Source organism: Mesocricetus auratus, unplaced genomic scaffold (genome assembly GCF_017639785.1).
Source record: "Mesocricetus auratus isolate SY011 unplaced genomic scaffold, BCM_Maur_2.0 Super-Scaffold_15014, whole genome shotgun sequence".
NCBI classification, from domain to species: Eukaryota; Metazoa; Chordata; class Mammalia; order Rodentia; family Cricetidae; genus Mesocricetus; species Mesocricetus auratus.
This window is the reverse complement of record NW_024429186.1, coordinates 2098386-2120000: the sequence shown is the minus strand read 5'-3', so window position 1 is coordinate 2120000 and position 21615 is coordinate 2098386. Positions and strand designations below refer to the sequence as shown.

Here is a 21615-nt window from a genome sequence, read left to right as displayed (position 1 = left end):
CCCTCTGCCCCGTAGATTGAGGTGATTTTTTTTAAAACTCCATTGTTGCACAGACCTGGTCAGCAAGTCAGGGGATTAGGAATTAAATGCATAACATTTCATCTCATTTTATGCGATTCAGAGATATTAAGGACAGAGTTTATCTTTGTCCCCTAATATTTTTTTTCCAGGTCAGATGGATGGTAGGAGCGATTTAAAGCGTAACGGTGAGATTTAGGGAGTGGCAGAAAGGGGCCGCATGGGATTAAAACAGTAGCTTGTTGGGGGAGTGGTACCCAGTTGTCCACTAAGGTTGTCATGGAAACTCTGTGTTTTGTCATATTTTTTCCCAAGCCTGTGCCTCAAACAGGGTAAACCCTTCCTAATGGGAAAGGGAAGCTAGGGGATCTGGGCTTTGTGATCACCTAAGGGTTCTGTTGGGAGTGGGTATCTCAGTTTCCCTGTAGCTTCAATGTGTCAGAATCTGCAGTTGACAGCACCCTTGCCCTTCCTCCCTGAAACTGCTGAGCACAGAAAAGGCCTGGACTATGGGAGACGTCTTCATGGCCACCTGTGCTCAGATAGGCACAGCTACGATCTAGCTACCTGGTACAATGTGGAGGTTTGGTTTCTTGAGCAAATGCTGTGTTGTGGGCTTCTGTGTTCCAAGCAGACACTCACAGAGGGCTGACAAGCCTCTGTGCTTTGAAAATGTAAAATGAAAAAAAGATGCCACAGTATTTAACTCACGGACTAAAGTGCTTTCAAAGGCCAAAGATGCTGGGTAATTGAGGGAAGCGTTGAGAAATTCAGTTAATTAGCACTTTGATCCCTTATCATGAAAGGTGTCCTGTAGAATCAGAGTTGATATTGACTATTTAGTCTAATTGCCTGTTTTCTTGCCACCCGTGTTCTCATTTAAAAGAACCCATGCATCTGAATGCTTGTCTTTCTAGTGTCTTAATGGTAACCTACCTCTGAACACGTCTGGAATTGGCTTCATGGCCTTGGAGTATCTTTCAAGTAGTGACGCTTGACCAAAAATCACAGTGCTTTAACAAAAGCTAGACCATTCAGTCCTAAAGTAGCCCAGCGGAAGTGCAGCACTTCCTGGCAAGTCTTGACAGCATAGGCTGGTGTCTGCATCAGTCACAAGAGCTTGCAGACACATTTCTCTAGTTTAGGACAAGACGGCACTACATTCTCGCCCCTCAGTGTCTGCAGGGTAAGGGACTCCTTCCCTTTTTCTCACCCTCTTTCCTCTCTCCTTACAATGCTCTAACGGCCTTTTTGCATGGGGAAAAAGTAGAACTCAGACACCTCTACAAACGAAAACCTGTATTTCAGAAAGCGTTCTATTTCTGCCTTTTCCCGAGGCCCACACAAATGGAAAAGCTGGCTTGATGACACATCTTGTCACAGTCTGTGGGATTTGGTGTGTGTGCGTGTGTGTTTCAAATTCTGATTATAAAGACGACTGTGTGTGGTTAGCGGAATCCAACACACAAATCCGGCTTTCTGGGTCTGCGATCTACGATGCTGCTTAATAAGGCTGCCTTGGTTGCATTAAAATGATTTAACAGTCAAGTTTATTCTTCTTTGAAACAGGTTTTGGGGGTCAGTCTTTAAAGAGTAGAGAACAAAGCTCTCAACTGCAGTCGGTGGTCCTGTTCTGTGGAAACTTTATGAAATCATCTTGTTAAAAAATGGGAGCAGGCAAAAAAATCTACATATGCATGAGTGGAAAGTTCATCATCACCAATTTGAAGTCCAAGATTGGGGCAAAAGTATTACCTCTGCATAAAGAGCCACTAATTTTATTTCTTCGTTTGTTAGAACAATTATGTTTCAAGCTCTTAAAGCATGTGCTGTAGGCTCTTCTGGTTTCTGGGGATGAGTAAGGTACACAGATTCTCTCAGTGTCTAGAAACCACATTCTGGTAGCACAGTAGTAGGAGTAGATATTCATATGGAAAGATACATGATTGCTTTATGTCAGGTAGCTTAAAACATGTAAGCAAATTTTATTCTTAATCCCAAGAAAGTAATATATGGACATCAACTGGAAGATGAGAGTGAGAGACAGTATGTTCCTCCCCTCCTCGCCCCTGCCCACCCTTGGCTTGCTTATTTTAAAAGGAGAGTTCATGAAAGGAGTGGAATCAAGCTTTAACTTTTTGTTTTCAGAATTCCTTATTCCTCATGGCTTTGTTTTTTGGTCCAGGAGAAGCTGCGTGGGGTCAGAGCTGGTCGACTGGCTTCTGGAACACTGTCCTTTTGTCCAGTGTCGCTCTATGGCCATTGGGGTCTGGCAGCTCCTACTGGATATGGGAATTATGTCATCAGGTTAGTGCTCCATGCTTGGAAGACACAATCACTGCTTTGTTGAACTGCTAGGTCAAAGCATGATCTTTCCAGAGCATGTTACAGTCTGGATGGAAATTGTTTCTGAAGGTAAATGCTTGCATTCTTATTTTCTGAGTAAAAATGACAGCAGTTCATTTTTGGTTTGTTTATACTTGCCACACCTTCTGTGAAAATAATTAGGTGCTTGTCAATGTTAGACATAAACCTGTAAAAGGTGTTGCCTTCCCCTCTCTCTTGGCAACTCTGCTCATAAATTTCTTTAGTGGGTGATGTCTTTTGTTGCTTCAAATGAATGGTTTATCATGCTGTCTGTATTCAGAAAATGATCTATGAGTGATGTGTATGTGTGTGTGTGCCATTTTAATTAAATAATCACAAACACTTAGATATGTTGAGCCGTGCAGATTAGTTGTTCAAACAGGACAGAAAATGATGTTTAGCTGTGAGCTGAAAGAGAGGACAATCTCTCTTTTCTTAGTTGAACCCAGGGAATTGAAGGGAGGGTCGAAGCCACGCAATTTGTTCTTTATTTATTTCACTCTCTCGGGTGCTAGTTGGTACTGGGAAGCCTTGTTTCTATAGATGATAAAGATTGAGGGTAACTCCTGATGTCAGTGTGAAAGAATGGCACAGGTTAGGACATGGTTGTAATCTTCTTAGTAACACCTAGCACCTAATACTCTTATTTGGAGAGTCAGTCGGCTGCTTTTGAGGAGGTTACTGGCTCATTGGCTAGCACCAGGCTTCTGGCTGGTAACACGTTTTTTATGTAAATGCCTTTTAGAACCATCTCTGACTTTTGATCCCTTGAAAACAGGATTTCCCAACACCGACAGTGTTGACAGTTTGAGTTAGACAATTCTTTGTTGTGTGTATGTGGGGACTGTCCTGTACACATAGGATTTTTGGCAGCATCCATTTCTTTTTCCTTCTAGGTTCCAGTAGCTCATTCCTCCATTCTGACTATCAAAAATGTCTCTAGACATCACCAAGTGTCCCTTGAAGCAGGGGTGCAGTAATCCCCAGTTTAGAGCCGCTAATTTTGCCAACGGAAACTTACTACCATGCTGTCTGTTTGGCCTTCCTTGCCAACCCCCCTCTTTGAACTGATGTTGCTTTGACCAGCACTTGTCTGCGAAGCAGAAAAACTTATAAAATGTACGCGAATATATCGGTCCACGTTCAAGCAGCGAAACTGACTAGCCCATGCGTCCTTCCGCTCGATTGAGAGTGGTGAGCTTGAGTGAAGCCTGAATGTTACGTTGTCTAACCTTTGGTTTCCTCCTAGTCATCGGGTTGCTCACTTTGTTATTAGATTTACGACTCTAAAACCACAGCACATTTTCCCGTTTGTTTTCCTCCAACAGTGGACCAGCATCTGTACTTCCAAGATAATTACGTTTTCTACCAGTTTTCTTCGGATGAATGTAGCTACTTGTACTGTGAGTTTGAAAGAGAGGAAGAGTGGCAGAACGGAGTGAAACTCTTGCTGCAGCTGGTGCATCTCATTCCTGCCAGAGCCGGCATCTGTGACTTGTGAGTAGCACGTCGGGTACCGCTGTAAACTGCTGTTTCTCAGAGAACGTGTCCTGTGTCCTGGGACTGCTCTGCTCCTTCAGACCACCGTCTTGTTTGAGTGGTAGGAATGCTAGTCCCCGAGTTCGGAAAGGTAGACTCATTGTTGGAGCTACATCTTCCTAGCTCCTACATGGCTCCATTGCTGTTCTGCCCCTCAGCATGCTTGCGCCTCCGGCTGTGGCGCCATGATTGCTCTCCGTTTCACTGCTACATGAGTAGATGGTCTAAGTTGAGTATAAACATACGATTGGGCTGGAGTTGAACGAAATAATAACTCCCATCATATCCACCGTCCAAGTCGTGACTGTGCTAAGAAGGGGCCTCAGCAGACATTTCTGAAAATACTGTAGCAGCAGCGTTTGGCAAATTAAGACATTTGAGTCATTATCACATGAAGATAGTGAATCACCGTGTGATTAAAATAATTAGAAGCGGCTTCCTTGAGTCGTGATATGGGGATTATGACATGCCTTGTTTATCCTTGGCAGCAGTGACAAGCTTGTTACAGAAAGGAGTTGCAGGTTGAAATGCCAGTTTGATCACTCGTAGATGTAGAGCCCTTCAGGTATCAGAACACTGTCCCATATTGTTGACTCCTCTGGCTTTTAGAAGGCAAGTGGAATGGTCCTTACTTCCCAGGTGAGAGTATAGCTTCCAAGAGATGCCTTCCCGTGACCATAACAAACGTAACGTAGGGGAATGGAGAGATGGCTCAGCCGTTAAAAGAGTACTTGCTGCTCCTCCAGAGTTCTTGGGCTCAATTCCCAGCACCCACATGACAGCTCATAGCTGGGGATCAGACACCCTCACACAGACATGTATGCAGGCAAAACACCAATGCACATGAAATGGATTAGGGTGCTCCAGTGGTGGAATCAGTTAGCATGTGGTACTTACACAAATGTAACTTAGTTTTATGAGCCAAAAAGTGACACTACTGAGTAGTTCAGCCTTAGCAAAGGAAACTACTTATATTAACAATATATTTCCGGTAGAAAAGTTGGGTGTCGGGAATGTATTTCATGTCAGGCACTGCACCAAAACACATGCCTTATAGTCTCTGTTTCACCTCAGAAAGGTTCTTGAGGTACCGTTAATTTCCACTTGTAAGTGAGGAAACAGAGGCATAGAGCTCAGCTAACCTGTCCAAGGTCACACAAACACAGAGGGTGTGGTTTTCGTGTTTGGATTCACATCTGCCTACCTTTATTACTTCAGCTTTCTATACCTGCTGTGATGTGTTCTCAGGAGCTGTGGGATAGCCCTAGCATCCCTTCTGAGAATTGTAAGCACAAGTCACGGAAGTGTCAGACTGAACTGTGAAGTGATTATGGGTTTGTCACCACCACCGTTGGCAGAGGACCTTGAAACAGTAATATAGATTCCAATGTCACTGAATTAGCACGGCATGGAGTACCCTTTATTGTAATATGCTCTTCGTAGAGGTCGGACATATCCAAGAAAGGTCAAGGCACATGTCGGTGAACTCCAGCGAGCTTTTAAAGAAGTGACATTCTTTTTAATCAGACATGGCCATGATGACTTACCTTAACTTCATCCAGATGAAGGACTGCTGTTCTTTGACAGTGTTATTCTACTATTTCCTGTCTTGTGTACATGAAGGAGGTGTAGAAATCCCTGGGTCCACTCAGATTAAGGGAGCACGAGTATAATGAATAATGTTCCAAGTTGTTATGGTTTAACCTCCCACACCTCCTCAGAGAGCAAGTTTTAGGAACGCCAATGGGTGAAAAAGCCTTGCCATGTGTAAATCCCAAACCTGCTCTAATTTCTATAAGTGACAGTTATTATTTAAAAAAACTCAAACCCTAATATCAATTCCAGATTGACTGCAATCTTTTGTCACACCGAGTACGGGGATGCAAAGTCAGGTCTCAGGGTTAGAACCAAACTATAGAATGCCATGTTCACCAGCGAGTTTTGTTCATTTGGTATGAACCTGAGCACCTTTGGTCACAGTTACTAACTGATACAAATGGTTGATGGTGAGCTAAGCACCGGGTTATTCTTATTGTAAGTACCAAGTATAGAAGAGAAAAGGTTACTAAACCACAGTTCTCTTCAGGATAGAGAAGATATATCCTTCCTGCATTAGAGATGTGAGCCCACTGCTGGGCAGACGCAGGGTGCTCTTAGATTCCCGAAAGCTGGACACTGAGCTTTTCCACTTGGAGAAAAGGATGGCCAGAGAAAAGATGCCCAGGGACTTTGTCTTCTGTCAGCTGAATTGCCGCAATACCTCCGCTGGTTCCTGCACATATTTTCACCATACATCTGGCTTTGACCTAGAAATCTCCGTTGTTTTCAGACTTCAGCCCGCACTGATTATTTCCTGCCAGCGTTAGACTCTGCTTCCTCTTCTGCATCTTTTTCCTTGTTCATTTCTACCCAACCCTCAAGGGGGAGCCCAAGCCCTACCTTGCCTATGAAGTTTCCCCGATGTCATTGGACTGTCTTGGTAAAGCACTGCTCTCATTCTTGGTGGTTTTAAAAGGGAGATCCGTTCTTCCAGGTCATTCTTAGCCTTGTATCACTTCGCTTTTATTCCTTCTAGCTGAAGTGCTCTCTCCGTAGTCCTTTTTGATTCCTACGCTTTCCCATTTGTGAACTAAAACCCCCATCCCCGTGGTGCTTTTAATAACCTATTTGATATTTGAAAGCTATTAAAGTCTACCTACGCAATTCCCACATTAGGTCCCCCCTTGATTTCCCATCCTCTCTAAATGACTTTAGAATGATGCCAGAAAACCACTTAATGTCCCTCTATAAACACAAATCTGTTCTGTACAAGTGTATTTTTTTAGAGGAAAAAAATAAAGGGGATTTTTACAATAAAAAAAAGGATGTCTACAGCAGAAAGAGATGGAGCTGTGCAAGCTTGCTGCCTAGTTTAAGGAAACAAATACACTACTCTCTATGAAATAGTTTTTATGCCCCCTAAAAGAGATAATTAGAAAGGATTGAGTTGGTTGGCAGGTTATAGCCCCGGGGGAAGAGACGAGTTGTCGTGCCTCATTCAGACAGAAGCCAAATCAAGTTATCCAGAATGAACTTCTTTCTGACTCTGTTATTTTTTTTTTTTTATTTTGGGTGAGGGGAGAGGAGAACGAGGAAGTAGCAGTGTCAAGAAAGACAGCCTAGTAGTGCCTTTAGGACTTGTATGTTGCTTCTTCCTGTTGAGTCGAGGCTTTGTGAAACCAAGGCCAGCTGCAGTATGGTACCTCTCATCTTGCAAGGGTGAAGAGGCTGGGCGTTGAGCAGTCTGCCATTGACCCCCTGGATACGTAAAACCATAGCCTTCCAGTTACCGATAGGTAACACTGTTACTGTTAAAAGACTTGCTGAGGATTGCTGACGATTGCTGACGCTTAACTCAGGTTACACACCCCGATCTGTAAAAAAAGAAAAATACAAACACAGTTTTCTTGCTAAGAGACCTAGTGTCTGTAATCTACGTGAGCACCCATCATTTTGGATAGTCAAGGAGTTCCTAGTTTTGGTGTAATGCAGTAAAGTTATTCAAATTCAGTGTCTGCTTTTTTTTCCCCCTCCTCTTGCAAAAGATGCCCTGTGGGATATGGTGAGTAGCGGGCGGGGGCCAGGGGGTTGACTTTGAGAGAGGAGATGGGGAGTCTTGATGGGGGAAGTTCACTGGTGACCAATAGGGAAGCAAGATAGGCAGGACTAGGAGAGAAGGAGAATTCTGGGAAATGTAATCAAGAGTGAGAGTCGCCATTTGATTCCCCCCCCCCCCCCCCCAAGAGAGGACACATCAGGATGCTGTCCTCGGAAAGATAAGTTCTTATAGAAATATATACTAGTAGTCATGAGTTAATACTTAAGACCATACTAGCCAATGAGAAGCCCTGGACATTGGCCAACAACATTGTAACTGATACATTCTCTGTGTACTATTTTGGGGGCTAAAGGAATCCTGCAACAGAGTCTCTCCTTTCTGAAGGCAGGCTTTCTCTACTTAAAGCTTCCTTGTGATGACTACAAGCCTACTGTGTTCCCAAATGACTCTGTGACACTGCTCTTTGGAAAGCAGCATTTGCGCTTTCTTCCTGGGACCTCCTCTGTTGGCTCTGCCATTTCTCTGAACTGCTTAATGCTTCCTCTCTAGCTTCATGGACTCTGTGTTCCAAGGCCGTGCAGTTTGGGGCCTTGCTTGACCTTGAGGAGAAGCCCTACCTACCAAAGACCAGTCAATTCTGTTTCCTGTCCCTTTGGATAGTAAAGAACTCATTGTGCAAGTCCCTTTCATACATGGACCGATTGATGCAAAATCTGCCTCCTACTCTTCTCTTTGGGTCTTTTCACCTGCCCTGACCTCTGCAGATACCAGGCAACTAGGGATAGCCCCTATTTCCAGTGTCAGGTGGAACTATTCGAACCATTCTTCAGCCTGTTTATTAATATCCTGCCTCACTTGCCCCCTGTGGGAAACACAGAAAACGGTTATTGTTTAGGCTTTCTCTTCTGCCTTGCTGATGCTGGGCTGCTTTTCCTCTTGTAGACCTTTGGTGTGATGCGACTCCTCTTCCTCCTGGGAACTGCGAGTAACAAGATTGTCATTTCAATAGCATTTTTTTTCACATCTCCTGGCCTCTTGATTACTCAGGCTGGCCACATGCTTTTATAACTCTTACCTCTTAACACAAAGTGCTTGGAGTTGAGTCGGTGGTTGTCTCTGCCCTTTCTGCTTCCATCAGCTCTACAAAAGTGATTTCCAAATCCTCAGCACCCGGTATAACAGCATGGCCTACCAGCTGAGACCCCCTCCTGCCCCCTCATTCTTACCCCTGCCGTAGTTTCCGTCTGACACACATAAGCAGAGCAAGGAATTCTAGTTTCTGAGTAGTGTACGCTTCTTAGCTATGACTTGGGAGTTCAGGTTTCAGGTCTGCCATTCATTCCTGTCAAAATCTTCCCTTTGCCCTTCTGACTCTTCCTAATTAGATTCTCAGGACGTTTGGGCAGGAAGAAAATAATGTCTGTGTAAACAAGCACCTTTTGGATAGGAAATTTCTTTTTCATGATGGGAACTTGGCATGCTTTACATCCGGATCATAGGTGAAGAAAGTTTCCATTCATCTCTTTAGATCGAACTAGTCTTATCTTTGTCATTTCTTGTTACCCCTTCAGCCACGGAGGTGATGAGTCCCCCCCCAATTTGCATTGTTTACAGACAAAGCTTATTCCAGGTGTGGGAACTGATTGCTTATCCTTAACAGAACGAAGTCTTTATTTGAGAGTAGTGCAGGGATTCTAGCAAAATGTGACCTTTTGTGGTTGCTTGTGTTAGCATTTGTAACGCGGCTGCTTAGTTAGGTGGTGGTCATTTATCTTCAAATCCCCCCAAAAGTAATAAAATGAGAAAAAGAGATCCAAGGACACCTGATTTTATTCAGCTTTAGATTGGTTTTATCACTGCATACCTTGGTCCCAGGAAGCCCAGGACAGTCAGTTTATTGCTGCTCAGAAAATTTCTTCTGTCAGCATACCTAGCCAGCTGGTGATGGAAAGCAAGAGAGACCAAGAGCCAACCAAGTGGGTTAAAGAGTGGTTACAGTTATATATCTTGATAGGGGTTGAAGGCCTGGACCAAAGGAAGCAGAGCTGGAGGAAGGAATGGAAACGGATGTGATGGGTGGCTGGCCGTGGGTCGTGGGTACGAAAAGGATGGACGGCCAGAGGCTATCAGAACGCCATGACGGGAGGAGAACAAAAAAAAAAAAAAAAAAAAAAAGAAGCAATGTGGCTTAATTTAATTCATGGAGCCTATGATTCCCATGTTCGTGGCTGAAAATCAGGCTGCTGGAATTGGCACCCAGAGCCACTTGGAAGGTGGGTGGAGGGAGGACCAGGCTCATCAGGGTTCAGAGACACCTGGGGGTTCTAGATGCGTATCTGTAAAGACCATGGTGACCGAGGAGGTAGAAACGGGCCACAGGTTACAGCCAACTCCAGGGAGGGAGAGCATCACACTCTGGCTTACTGTCTTCAGAAATGTCTCTGCCAAGGCCTGTTTGTTCTTGGAGTTGGATGGAAGGAGGGTTCCGCCTCCAAGCAGGGATGGAGTTACTTTTCACGAAGGCGGAACAGCGAATGCCAGTCGTAGACCCAGGAGCTTCCCTCAGACAACTGGGCCATCCCTTCTTGCAAAGTTGCTGCTCCCTTCTCTGGAGAGCGGGAGAAGGGCCTCGTGCCTGCCCTTGGGCGAGTGCTCCAGCAGGCTTACCTCAGCAACTGAGGGTAGAAATCAATCACGGGACTGCATTCCTGATAACTTGACTCTACAGATGAGTCACCATGAATCTCTCATCTCGGGATGTGTTGAAAGGGGGCTGCTTGTCAAAATAGTTCCGGGTCATAGTTTTATGTATTCACTTGGTATCGATTCACTGTTTTCCTGTAACCAAACCAGGAATTAAAAAAAAATTTAAAAAGGGGATTTATAAGATTTTTTAAAGTAGAAACACATTCATGTAAATAATAAAGGTGATTTTTTTTCCTAAACAAAATAATCTTGTACCACCATGTCTCATTCATTGCCTGATATTTGCATAACTTCTTTTTTTTTCTCTTCACCTGAGCTGTGACTTTCTGAAAAAAGCAAAGTCCTTCAGTATTTTTGTTGCTGTTGTAGCCTTGCTTTAAAACTTCCACCATGGGATTAGGCCTAAAATAGACTGTTTCATAGTGAATTTGCTTGGGTTGTGAACTCTTAATGTAGTGGAAAATTCACATTTCCTAGCTTCACAGTTTCACTTAGATTTGGGGTAATTCGATACTTCACATCCCTTACGCTGACACCCGCTTTTGCTCATGACCGTCTGTGTCTGTAGATCAGGTGTGTTAGGGCTATCCTGTGATGTCATGGGGGGGGAGGGGAGCAGCACTTGGTCCCCAGCTGGCACATTGTAAAGAGGCACTGGATAATTGATTCTGAAGAACAGCTGGTTGGTAAGGGACGGTGTGTCTTAGGCGCTGTCAACATGGTGGTGTCCTTTGCACGTTTTTTTTTCACTCGTGACGGACGTAATGACAATGTCACGCCTTTTGCCCCTCGTTTCCCATAATTTGGCGGATGAGCCTGGGCAAGCAGCCCTAAGGGTTAATTTGTTGTTTGTTTTTTCCAAAGGTCTCATCAGAGAGTGGAGGACTCAGAAGAAAGCAGCGATGAGATTCTTGCTCGGCTGACGTCTGCGGTAAGACAGTTACCCTACGTGATGGGAGGGATAACAGGTCCCAGGAGGGCGGCAGTTTAGGTACGACCGCTTGCCCGTTTGAGAGGCGCAGTGCAAGGTTCTGGCAAGCTGGCTTGGCGGGACCCTTTGTTGGAGCCTCTAGTGATATCACAGACATTTCTGGTGAAAAGTGTGCACTGCCTTCGTGCTGTGCCTGTAGCCCCTGGGCTTTGGAATCCAGTGTGACTTAACCTAGGGACAGTGGTAACTTGCTACACAAAAGGGAACATATTCTGTTATATTCTGTTTCTTTTGGCAGAGAAAGGAATCTTGTTAGGCAGCAGAAGGCAAGGGCGATGGTTTTTTAACTATGGTATTACAACACGGTCACCATATTTTGCAAGGCCGTTGAAAAGAGTGGCCAGTGGCTTTGGTGGCTGAAGGGGGCAATTCATGACTTCCTTTGTTGTGAAAGCTGGCTGTGACAGCATGCTAGATTTTGTTTTGTTTTGTCTTGTTTTTTTTGAGAGAGGGTCTCACTGTATATCCAGTTCTGGGCTGGCCCAGAACTCACTGTGTAAACTGGGTGGCCTTGAGCTCACACAGTGATCTGCCTGCCTCTGCCTCCAGAGTAATGGGATTAAAGGTGTGGGCCACCGTGTGTGGCCTGTTGTTAAAATGTCTTAAGTTTGCCCAGTAACGAGACTCGAACCGTGAGTCAACCATCCCACCTGGAGTTTTATTGGTGGACAGGGAAGGAAACGGGGGTGAGAGGTAACCAACCCTTGCAGAGTTAAGAGAGAGAGAGAGAGAGAGAAATAAGATGGGGGGGAGGAAGACAAGAGTAAGAGAGAGCGTAAGCAGGCAGGGGTCCGCCCTTTAAAGGGGTCCTTTGCACCTGCGTGCAGACTGGTCCTCACGGGGACCCCTGGGCTGGCCAGAGTGCTGCCTGAATGCATTCCGCCAGGTAACAGGGCAGGCCAGAGTAATGGCTGAATCCTTTCATGGCCCTATGGGCGCTAACCATTAAGCTCATTTTTGACAGGCTGTAGGTATTTCAGTCGCTATGCCTTTGGCGCAGCACTGTCGGAGAAGCATTCCTAGCCTCCCCCTGGAGACTCTTTAGTGCTTCCTTAATACCATAGCACTAGTTTGCATCTCTTACTGTGATCAACACCCTGACTGAAAGCGGCTTGGGGGAGGAAAGGGTTTAAGGGTTTGTCTTAGCTTACACTTTATAGTCCCTCAGCCAGGGACAGCCGGGCAGGGACTCAAGGCCGAGCCCGTGTGGTAGGAACTGAAGCAGAGACCACAGAGAGACATTGTGTACTGGCTTGCTCCACCTCATCTCACGCTCAACCAGCTCCCTCGGGCCCCCCTGTCCGGGGCTGACACTGCCCACTGTGGGTGAGGCAGCTTCTATGTAAATTAACAACCAACAAAAGGCCCCCACAGACATGCAGTACATAGGCCAGCCTGGTGGAGGCCGTTCCCCAACTGAGGTTCCCACTTTCCAAGGTATGTCAAACCGATAGCCAAGACTAGCCCTGACACCCCTTAATGAAATGCTAATTGTAGGAAATCATGCTTGATTGGGCTGTATGTGAGGGAAACTGTGTGGAGCGTGACGCACCGGGTCCTCCGCACATGGACGCAACTTGAAGGACGGAAAGTTCTTTACCGCACTGGAATGGCTTTGGAAGAGTAATTTGGGACTTAATGTAATATGGAAAGCTTTGACACAGAACCTCGCATTAAAGGGAATCTTGACAGTGTGTTAGGAAAACATTTAACAACACACTTCTAGGTTCACGTATAGAACAAAAAGGAGTGCTTGCTCTAAACAAAACAACAGTTACCACCTGAAAACCTCACTCTAAGTCTGATGCCGTGTTAAAATCTGCCTTCTGTGCGTGTGTGTACATACTCTGCAGCTGGCACCGTTTCTGTTTCATAGGTAGGGATGCAAGTAAAGGTTAATTAACTCCAAACTAAAGTCTAAGCTAAAGAGAAGCAGAAAGCAGAAGTTCCCTTTTGCATTTCCCTAGGAGAAGAGGCTATTGCAGCCAGCTACTTAATTACCGTAGAATATCAGTCTCTCAACAGCCTCTTTCCCTGTTTGGTGTCTTGTGGTGGCTGAATGAGAATAACCCCCGTAGGCTCATATATTTGAATGCTTAGTCATCAGAGAGCGGCACTACTTGAGAGGGATTAGGAGGTGTGGCTTTGTTGGTGATGGGTGTGGCCTCCTTGGAAGAAGTGTGTTACTGGAGGTGGGCTTTGAGGTTTCAGAAGCCCAAGCTAGCCCAGTGTCTCTTTCTTTCTGCTGCCTACGGATTCAGAACTGTCATCCACTTCTCTGGTACCACATCTGTCTGCATGCCACTATGCCTCCTGCCATGATGACAGTGGACTACACCTCTGAAACTGTAACCAAGCCTCAGCTAAATGCTTTCCTTTGATTGTGATGTCCCTTCACAGCAACACAACACTGACCAAGACAGAAGTTAGTACCAGGAGTAGGGTATTGCTGTGACAGCCCGATCATGCTGCTTATTGGCGGAATATGGACTTCTTTGGATTAGGAAAGCAGTTGGATGTGTTAAGTGGGGCTTAATAGGCCATACTACTAGGAGTGTCGAAGACAGTGGTGCTGAGAGCAGTGTAGATTATGACAGCCCAGTTCAAGAAGTTTGAGAAGAAAATGTTACTAAGTGGCCTGGAGACCTTCTTGTAATAGTTTGTCAAAGAACCTGGCTGCTTTCTGCCCTTGTCCAAACAATTTGTTTGTAGAGGAGATTTCGAGACAGCCTAGAACTGACTCTGTTGGGTGGTTATTAGTGATCGCTCTTATGCAGATCTATCACGATAAGGGGCAAACAGAGCAAGGGAAAGTAAAAAAAAAAGTACAGTTTGAGGAGAAAAGGAGCTCAGAAAATGTAATAGAGCTAAGTCCAGTGCACGAGGAAATAAAAAAAGTTTAAAGAAAATCCTGATTCTAAAATGGAATAAAGGAAGTGGTGACTTTAGGGCAAGACTCCACCCAGCTAAGTTTCCAACTTGTGAAAAGGAATTGAAGAAAAGCTTAATAAATGAAGGAACCCATCAAAAAAAAAAAGGGAAAAAATGATGAAAATGTTTTTGAATAAGGGGGCCAAGTTCCAGCCCCAACAACCAGCAGCCCTTGGAAATTTCAGCCACGTGGTCCTTGCTTTAGAGTCAAGGATAGAAGAAAAGGGTTGTAGCCTCTTCCTCTATGACTAAGGAAAGCTGCTGTGGACAGGAATGTGTCAGGAGTGTCCCTTCATGGAGGTCCAGGGAGGCTTTTGTCTGAAGCTTCTTGAAGGTAAAGCCTGGATTGTGTTGGAGACTCCCAAGATGCTGGAGTTGCCAGCGCCATGGAATACTTGCCCAGGAAAGCTGCCAACAGGGAGTGAAACCAGCCCAAGAGAGAGAGGTGTGTTTCTGCCGTTTATCGCTCCAGTTGACAGCGTGAACCCGAGAGAGTGTGGCCTAAAAACGAGGCAGACTAATATCTCGTGCAACATCCAACTTTGTTCAGAGCGTCAGACAGTTTACACTCTGTGAGCTAAGAAGAATCACGAGCAAGGGGTTCAGTCACAAGGACAAGCCACGTGTGGCAAAAACATGTATTTTCACAGAGGCACATGAGCAACAACAGCTGAAGGAAACTCGCCTCTACCCGCTATACCTGAGAGGGGCAGAGACGCTCACTCCCAGAACAATGCTGTGTTCTTGAAGAAACTGAGGTCCCAAGACTCATGGGTCATTTACTTGGAGTTTCTCAACAAGCACTCAGAAAAAATTTCTTCACACAACCCCACTCTTGGACCCTGCGTATTGAGGTCAACAAAGCTGAAAGAAGTTGGTGATTTGGAGAGCGCCTTGACGCCAGCCATGGAGATGCAGAATCTGGAGTTTGCCCTGCGGCTTTTCAGTCTTGTTTCGGTCCATTATTTCCTCCCATGCTCCCTTTCCTCCCCTTTAAGTGGTGATGGATATCCTGTGCCACTGTATGCCGGAAGCATGTGATCTGCTTTTGCTTTTGCTTTTACAGGGAGTCACAGCTAAGAGATTGCCATGAGTCTCAGAAGACACTCTTAATGTTTAAACAGCGTTGAGACTGTTAGAGACTATGGGGATTTTTGAAGTTGGACTGGATGCAATTTTGCATTGTGATCTGGCTACAAGTCTATGGGGGCCAGGGAGTGTGATGTGATGTTGAATAAGACTGACCCCTCACCCCATTGGCTCATATATTTGAATGCTTAATCATCAGGTGTTGTGGGATTTCCCACCTGGGTCCTGTTGCTTTAGCCCCCAAATAACACACGAGACACTATATTAATTATAATGCTGTTGGCCTTTTGCTATGGTTTCTTATCGGGTAGCTCTGACTTAATTATGAACCCATAGTTACTAATGTATATTTTTATAAGGATGTATCTTCCCAAGGACGCCATCCTGACATGTCCTCTCATCCTGGGATCACATGGCGACCCTCTACTCTTGACTACATTTCCCAGAATCCTCCTAGACTCCTAGTCCCACCTATCTTGCTTCCCTATTGGCCAACAGTGCTTTATGTATCAACCAATAAGACAAGCATATGCACAGAGGGACTTCCGCCATCAATCAGGGAGTGGCACTACTTGAGAGGGACTAGGGGATGTGGCTTTGTTGGGGATAGGTGTGGTCTTTTTGGAGGAAGTGTGTCACTAGGGGTGGTCTTTGAGGTTTCAAGGGCCAAAGCAGGGCCCAGTTTCTCTCTCTTTCTGTTGCCTATGAATCCAGATGTGGAACTCTCAGCTCCTCCAGCACTGTGTCTGCCTGTGAGCCACTGTGCTCCCTGTAATGATGAGTGAAGATGGCAGTTTTCTGTCTCACCAGGTCCTGACATCCTTCACTCCCAAATAAACACATGGATGCTATATTAATTATAAAACTGTTGGCTGATGACTAGGGCTTCTTACTGGCTAGCTCTCAATTATTAACCCATTTTCTACTAATCTAAGTATTTCCACATGGTCTTATCTTACCGAAGAAGGGTCTGGACCTGTTACTCCTTCCTCCACTACATGGCCTCTCCACAGCCTCCCTCTGTCTCCTCACTCCTTCCCATCTCTTGGCCCGCCTATCCTTCATGCCTGGCTGTTGACCAAACAGTGTTTTATTCATCAACCAGTAAGAGAAACATATATACAGAAGGACATTCCCCCATCAGATGAGAACAAACTAAACCTCTGAAACTGTAAGCAAGCCTCAGTTCAACACTTTCCTTTATAAGAGATTCTGTGGTCATGGTGTCTCTTCACAGCAACAGAACACTAACTTCAAGTGTTCAAGGTTGTGATAGAACTCATTCCCCATCAGCTATGAACTTGTTCTCCCAGGCTTCCAGCAATCCATTCTTGTAAAAAGTTTCATTCTCCTGTGTCCTCCATTTGGGATCCTACTTTATAGATAAAACGATCCAAATCTACTCACCATGAACCATGTCCTTGGTTTCTCCTAGGTCTTTGTCTGATTTCTCTCCCATGCCGCCTCTTCCATACAGCTTTCTTAGGTAATACTTGTCAGAGAGCCAGCAGATCCTAGTGGGAACTATTGTCTTGTCAGGTAAAGCTTGATACACTGTGAAAGTCCAAGACTGCATCTTCCCAGGGTACCTTGTATTCCCAGAGGTACTTCCTGTGCCTCTGACAGTGTTTGCCCCCATATTTTCCCTTCATTTGTATACAGAGCCTCTCTCCTTTGCCAAGTGTCACCTTTTATACAACTGTTTCTTGGCGTAAGAAGATTAAAACGTCTAGCATTTCTTTAATCTCTCTTTGGTAACTCAACAACTTGAATTCGAATGTTGGAAAAATTCCCTGTCTCAGGGGGTGCCTGTGCATGGTGGTGATGGGGCTTTTGCTGTTGTCATCAACTATTGTTTTATTTGCTTTTTTGTTTTTAGTTTAGTTTTGTGTGTGTGTGTGTGTGTGTGTGTGTGTGTGTGTGACCACTTCTTTTGTTGGAAATTTTGAGTTTCATGAGGCAACAAGAGCATGGGGTTTGGATCCTCTAAATCTTTAAGGAAGGAGGGATATTAAAATTGTGTTCAGTGTTTAAGCCAAACCAGCCATGCCTAAAAGTCATTTTCGCCATGGGGTTGGGAGAGTGGAGGGGTCTGTGACATTGAGTACATAATGAATGCAATCAGGTGATCATTTTCGAACACTTTGAACAGTGATTTTTTTTTAATGTAAACACTCACTTCCTTTTCTTTATGGGAAATGGAGTAAAGGAATGTAGTTAATCTCCTTCACTCCTCCGGAGCTCACTGACCTGAGTGGGCTTGTCTATTCGGTGAATGAATGTAAGCTCCTCCCATCCCACCCTGGAATGACTAACCTTCTGTCTGGCTGCCTCAGGATCACACACATTGCACGACCTTATACCTTTTATCTGTGGGGAAAAAAGAATATAAAATTCCTGCTTGGAATCCTCAGCCTGGCACTGGCCTTTTCAGTGGGTCAGGAGATATTATGGGATTGGGGGAAGGGCCGGGTAGATTGAGCATTGAGAGGAGGTATCAAGTGAGGCCCACGATGCCAGATCTGGTTCCAGGTAATATTAGCTTCTTTGGAATTGGGGCGTAGCTCGGTGGTGGAGGGCCCATAGCACATTTCTGGTGGTGCTTCTACTTTTCTAAGAGCAACGGGGCTTGTTCCTCCTTTCCTCCTCGTGTGTCAGTGGCTACCTTCCTCCCAATAGGGATGTTCAGAGGCCTCTGGGTGTGGACTGAAGAATTCTGGGGTTCTGTGAAGAGAGCGGTGAAGTTCCTTCAGTCTCTCGTGGGTAGCCTTTCCCGGTGATGCTTCACAGGCATGTACGTTGGAAAATTAACTTCCAGCATCTGGAGAATGCCTCCGTACTTAGAAGCACTGGTTCCTCATGCAGAAAACCCGTGTTTGGGGTCCCAGCATGCGAACCGTGGCTCCTAACTGACTGTTGTTACTCCAGTTCCAGGAAAGCCAGTGCCCTCTTCTGACCGCTGCAGGCACCCGGACACGCATGATGCACATATGTGTGTGCGGGCAGAACACTCAGGCGTGTAAAATATAATTAAGGAATCTTTGCGAAATGAAATGAAAATTAGTTTCTAAGTCACCATCTCTAATTCCGAAGAAAGTGTCTGAACCCACCCAGACGTGGTGATCTATTGAAATTCTGCATCTGAAGAGTTGATCTGTGGGAGCTTCACAACGTGTGGTGTTCATCTTTCTGTCATGAGCCCAGTGTCCCCATCTTATTTAATCTGTTCAAAGATTTGGTATATAGTTCAATGACAGAGTACATGCTAAAGGCATGGAGTCCAGTCCTCATGCCTGTAATCCCAACACTTGGGAGGTAGAGACGGGAGGATTGGGAGTTTAAGGCCAGCCTCAAACAGACGGTTACTTTGAGGCAAGTCTAGGCTGTGCAAGATTATCTCACAAAAAAACAAGAAAAAAAAGTGGTGGTTTTATATATGTGGTTGTAATCTGTCCGGAAGCATGTGACTAAGGCTTAGTAATGAATGGGAATCCCTTGGGAATCGAGGAAGGAGGCCGAACGTGTGTTCACACATGTGTGTATTATAGCGTTGTGAAGAGTAAGGAGTGTTTGAGATAGACAGTGTTAATCACACAGTGAGTTAACAGGACATGAAGCTGGGGGTGGTGGTACTCACCTGTAATCCTAGCACCTGGAGGCCAAGGAATGAGTTTGTGGCCAACCACGCTCTCTGTAGTTACATAGCTACACTAGATAAATAAGAATTTAAAATAAAGTAGGAGGCTGCAATGGTAGGTTTTTCCTCATTATTAACACTTAGCTCTTAGATCTCTGTTTACTGAGCGGTCTAATAGGTAGGTGAGGAATTTTTAAGATCTGATGAGGAAGCATTTTAAATGGTACTTTCATTTTTAACCTAGTAAAATTACTAATATTGGTAACTGTGGCTGCATAGTTTAGAAGTTAATCCGTGTGGCTTACCAATTTTCCTGAGCCCATTGTGTGTAGTCAGAAGAAACAGGGGGAAAAATATGGCTTGGTATATGTGTCGACAGACCATTACCATCTGTGGGTAGTTTGTGATAAGTGCAGAGTGCTGTGGACGTCACTGGGGAGCAAATCCGGGTGGTCAGTTAGGGATTTCAAATGGTCCTGTGGCTGGGCTGTGGTGGCCCACACTTTTAATCTCAACCCTCGGGAGACAGAGGCAGGCGGATCTCTGTGAGTTCGAGACCAGCCTGGACTACAAGAGCTAGGTCCCAGGACAGGCTGCAAAGCTACACAGAGAAACCCGTCTGGGAAAACAAAAACAAAAGAAAGGTCCTTTGGAGGGAGGGGCATTAGGTGAACATTGGGCAGTGACAGAGAAAATTGTAACACTGTGTTTCGAAGTAACAGCAAGATCATAAAAGCTTAGTGGTGTTTGTTATGTTTAAGGAACAGGCAGGGTGTGCTGTGCACAGGTAGTGGAAAGAATCCTGTATTTAACGTGGGCAGAGTGAAATGACAAATGCCTGCAAGAGGTGGGGGGCGCTGAGGTTCTACTAAGGCAAAAATAGGGACTGAATTTCCTGAGAGGATTGCAATGTGTGTCAGAGGCTTTAATCTGTTGGACGGATTAGCAAAGGAAGAGAATCAAGCTCTTAGGTTAACCCAGGAGACCCTGCTAGCCATCTTGCTTTCACTCAACTAGTTTCAATCCAACCCAGCCAGTCTGCATTGTGCCTTGTTAGTCAGCGCTGCTGTGTAGGGGAACTGTTGGTTTCTTGAAAACACCCTGCTTGGTCTCTTCAGGATGAAGACAGAAAGGAAGAGACCCTTAGAAATAATATTCTCTCTTTACATGTTGTGCTGGCTAGTTTCATGCCAACTTGATACAAGCTAGAGATGTCTGAAACACTGGGAACATAAATTGGGGAAAAAAATCCCTCCAGGAGATCTATCTGGCAGTAGGGCATTTTCTTATTTTCTTAATTAGTAATCAGTGGGGGGCGGGCCCAGCTCATGTGTGTGGTGTAAAGGGAAGCCTTTTCCTTGAGAGAAGCCTTCCCGCCAGCCTGGTTCCAGAGCCGCATCAGTCCCAAATAAACACACAGGAGGCTATATTAATTATGAAGCTGTTGGCCTTGCTTGTTTCTTACTGGCTAGCCCTGACTTAAGTATTTATCCCATAATTGCTAATCTAAGTCTTTCTCTTACCGGAGAGGTTTCCGGACTTCCTACCCCATGGTGTTACATCTTGACTTTCTGTGTTTCCCCTTCCCAGAGTCCTCCTGGACTCCTAGTCCCACCTATCTTGGTTCCCTACTGGCCAACAGTGCTTTATTGACATATTCACAGAACTTCCCCCATCAGTGTGGGACATGAGCTGGGTTCTATAAAAAACAAAACAAAACAAAACAAAAAACAAACAAAACAAAACAGGCTGAGTGGGCTCTGAAGAGCAAGCCAGCAAGCAGCACCTCTCCAAGGCCTCTGCGTCCGCTCCTGCCTCCAGGTTCCTTCCCTACCTGAGTTTCTGACCTGACTTCCTTCGCTGATGAACTACAGTGTGGAGGTGAGAGACAAAAAGGCTCCTCCCTCCCTTACTTTCTTTGGGTCACGGTGTTTCACCAGTGATTCCCCAGCTAGGACAGAAATTGTCAGTGTCTTCTTCACACGTCTGGCTGAGTCCTGATTCAGGGATTTGGACCTTACATCTAATGTAGGATCGATCCCCTGGCCCCTAAGATAAGCCTGGGTTGACATGCTCATCTATTCTTTTACATTTCTTCCTCCACTCCTCCTTTCTGCTACCCACTGTGGCATCTCTACGTCTACCATTGAGAGGCTTTGGGGGCAGACGCCGTGCCAACACGGGCCTTTCCTGGATGCTACCGTTAAGATCTGGACTCCGTTCCCTGTGAGAGCGGGCGAAAGTTGCTGTGGTCTACGCAGGGGCTCCACTGGATACTCCCGCCCCATGGAGCTATCAATGTTCCATTGACTCCCTTCCCCATAATTCCTCTTCTTTCTGAATCTGTAGGACCTAACCCTTCTACAGCATGCTTCCAATTTCCTTCACTGGACCCACCCTCCTTCCTAGAAGACCCGTTTACTAAATGACTTAACAGTTAGCCCGAAGCAATATTGCTTTGTTGAGCTTCTGAAACACCTGCCGGCCCAGCCCAGAACCCACCTCTCTCTCGTCTGCTGTAGTCCACTGTGTCCTCTTTGTCAGGCTTCTTGAGGTTTTCAAATGAGAGCAGTCCCTTTGTCCATTAAGCCCCCAAGGACGCTAGTCCTCCAATGATTGAGCCTGCATGTATTTGAGGCTTGCTGTCCCTGCAGTACCCCCATAATCGCAGTGCAATGAGTGTCCTCTGTTGCTCCCTGCTGAGTAATCACCATCAGGTGTTTCCTGGAGGTGGGTGAG

General features: G+C 45.4%; 1 protein-coding gene across 1 annotated transcript in view; it reads left to right on the top strand.

Annotated features, from left to right (window-relative positions):
- Window positions 1-21615, top strand: part of Rapgef5 (Rap guanine nucleotide exchange factor 5) — a 225919-nt gene that overhangs the window by 47416 nt on the left and 156888 nt on the right. Inside the window, 3 exon segments of the mRNA XM_040742315.1 lie at window positions 2204-2325; window positions 3714-3882; window positions 11093-11159. Of these exon segments, the coding sequence (XP_040598249.1) occupies window positions 2204-2325; window positions 3714-3882; window positions 11093-11159 (358 nt within the window).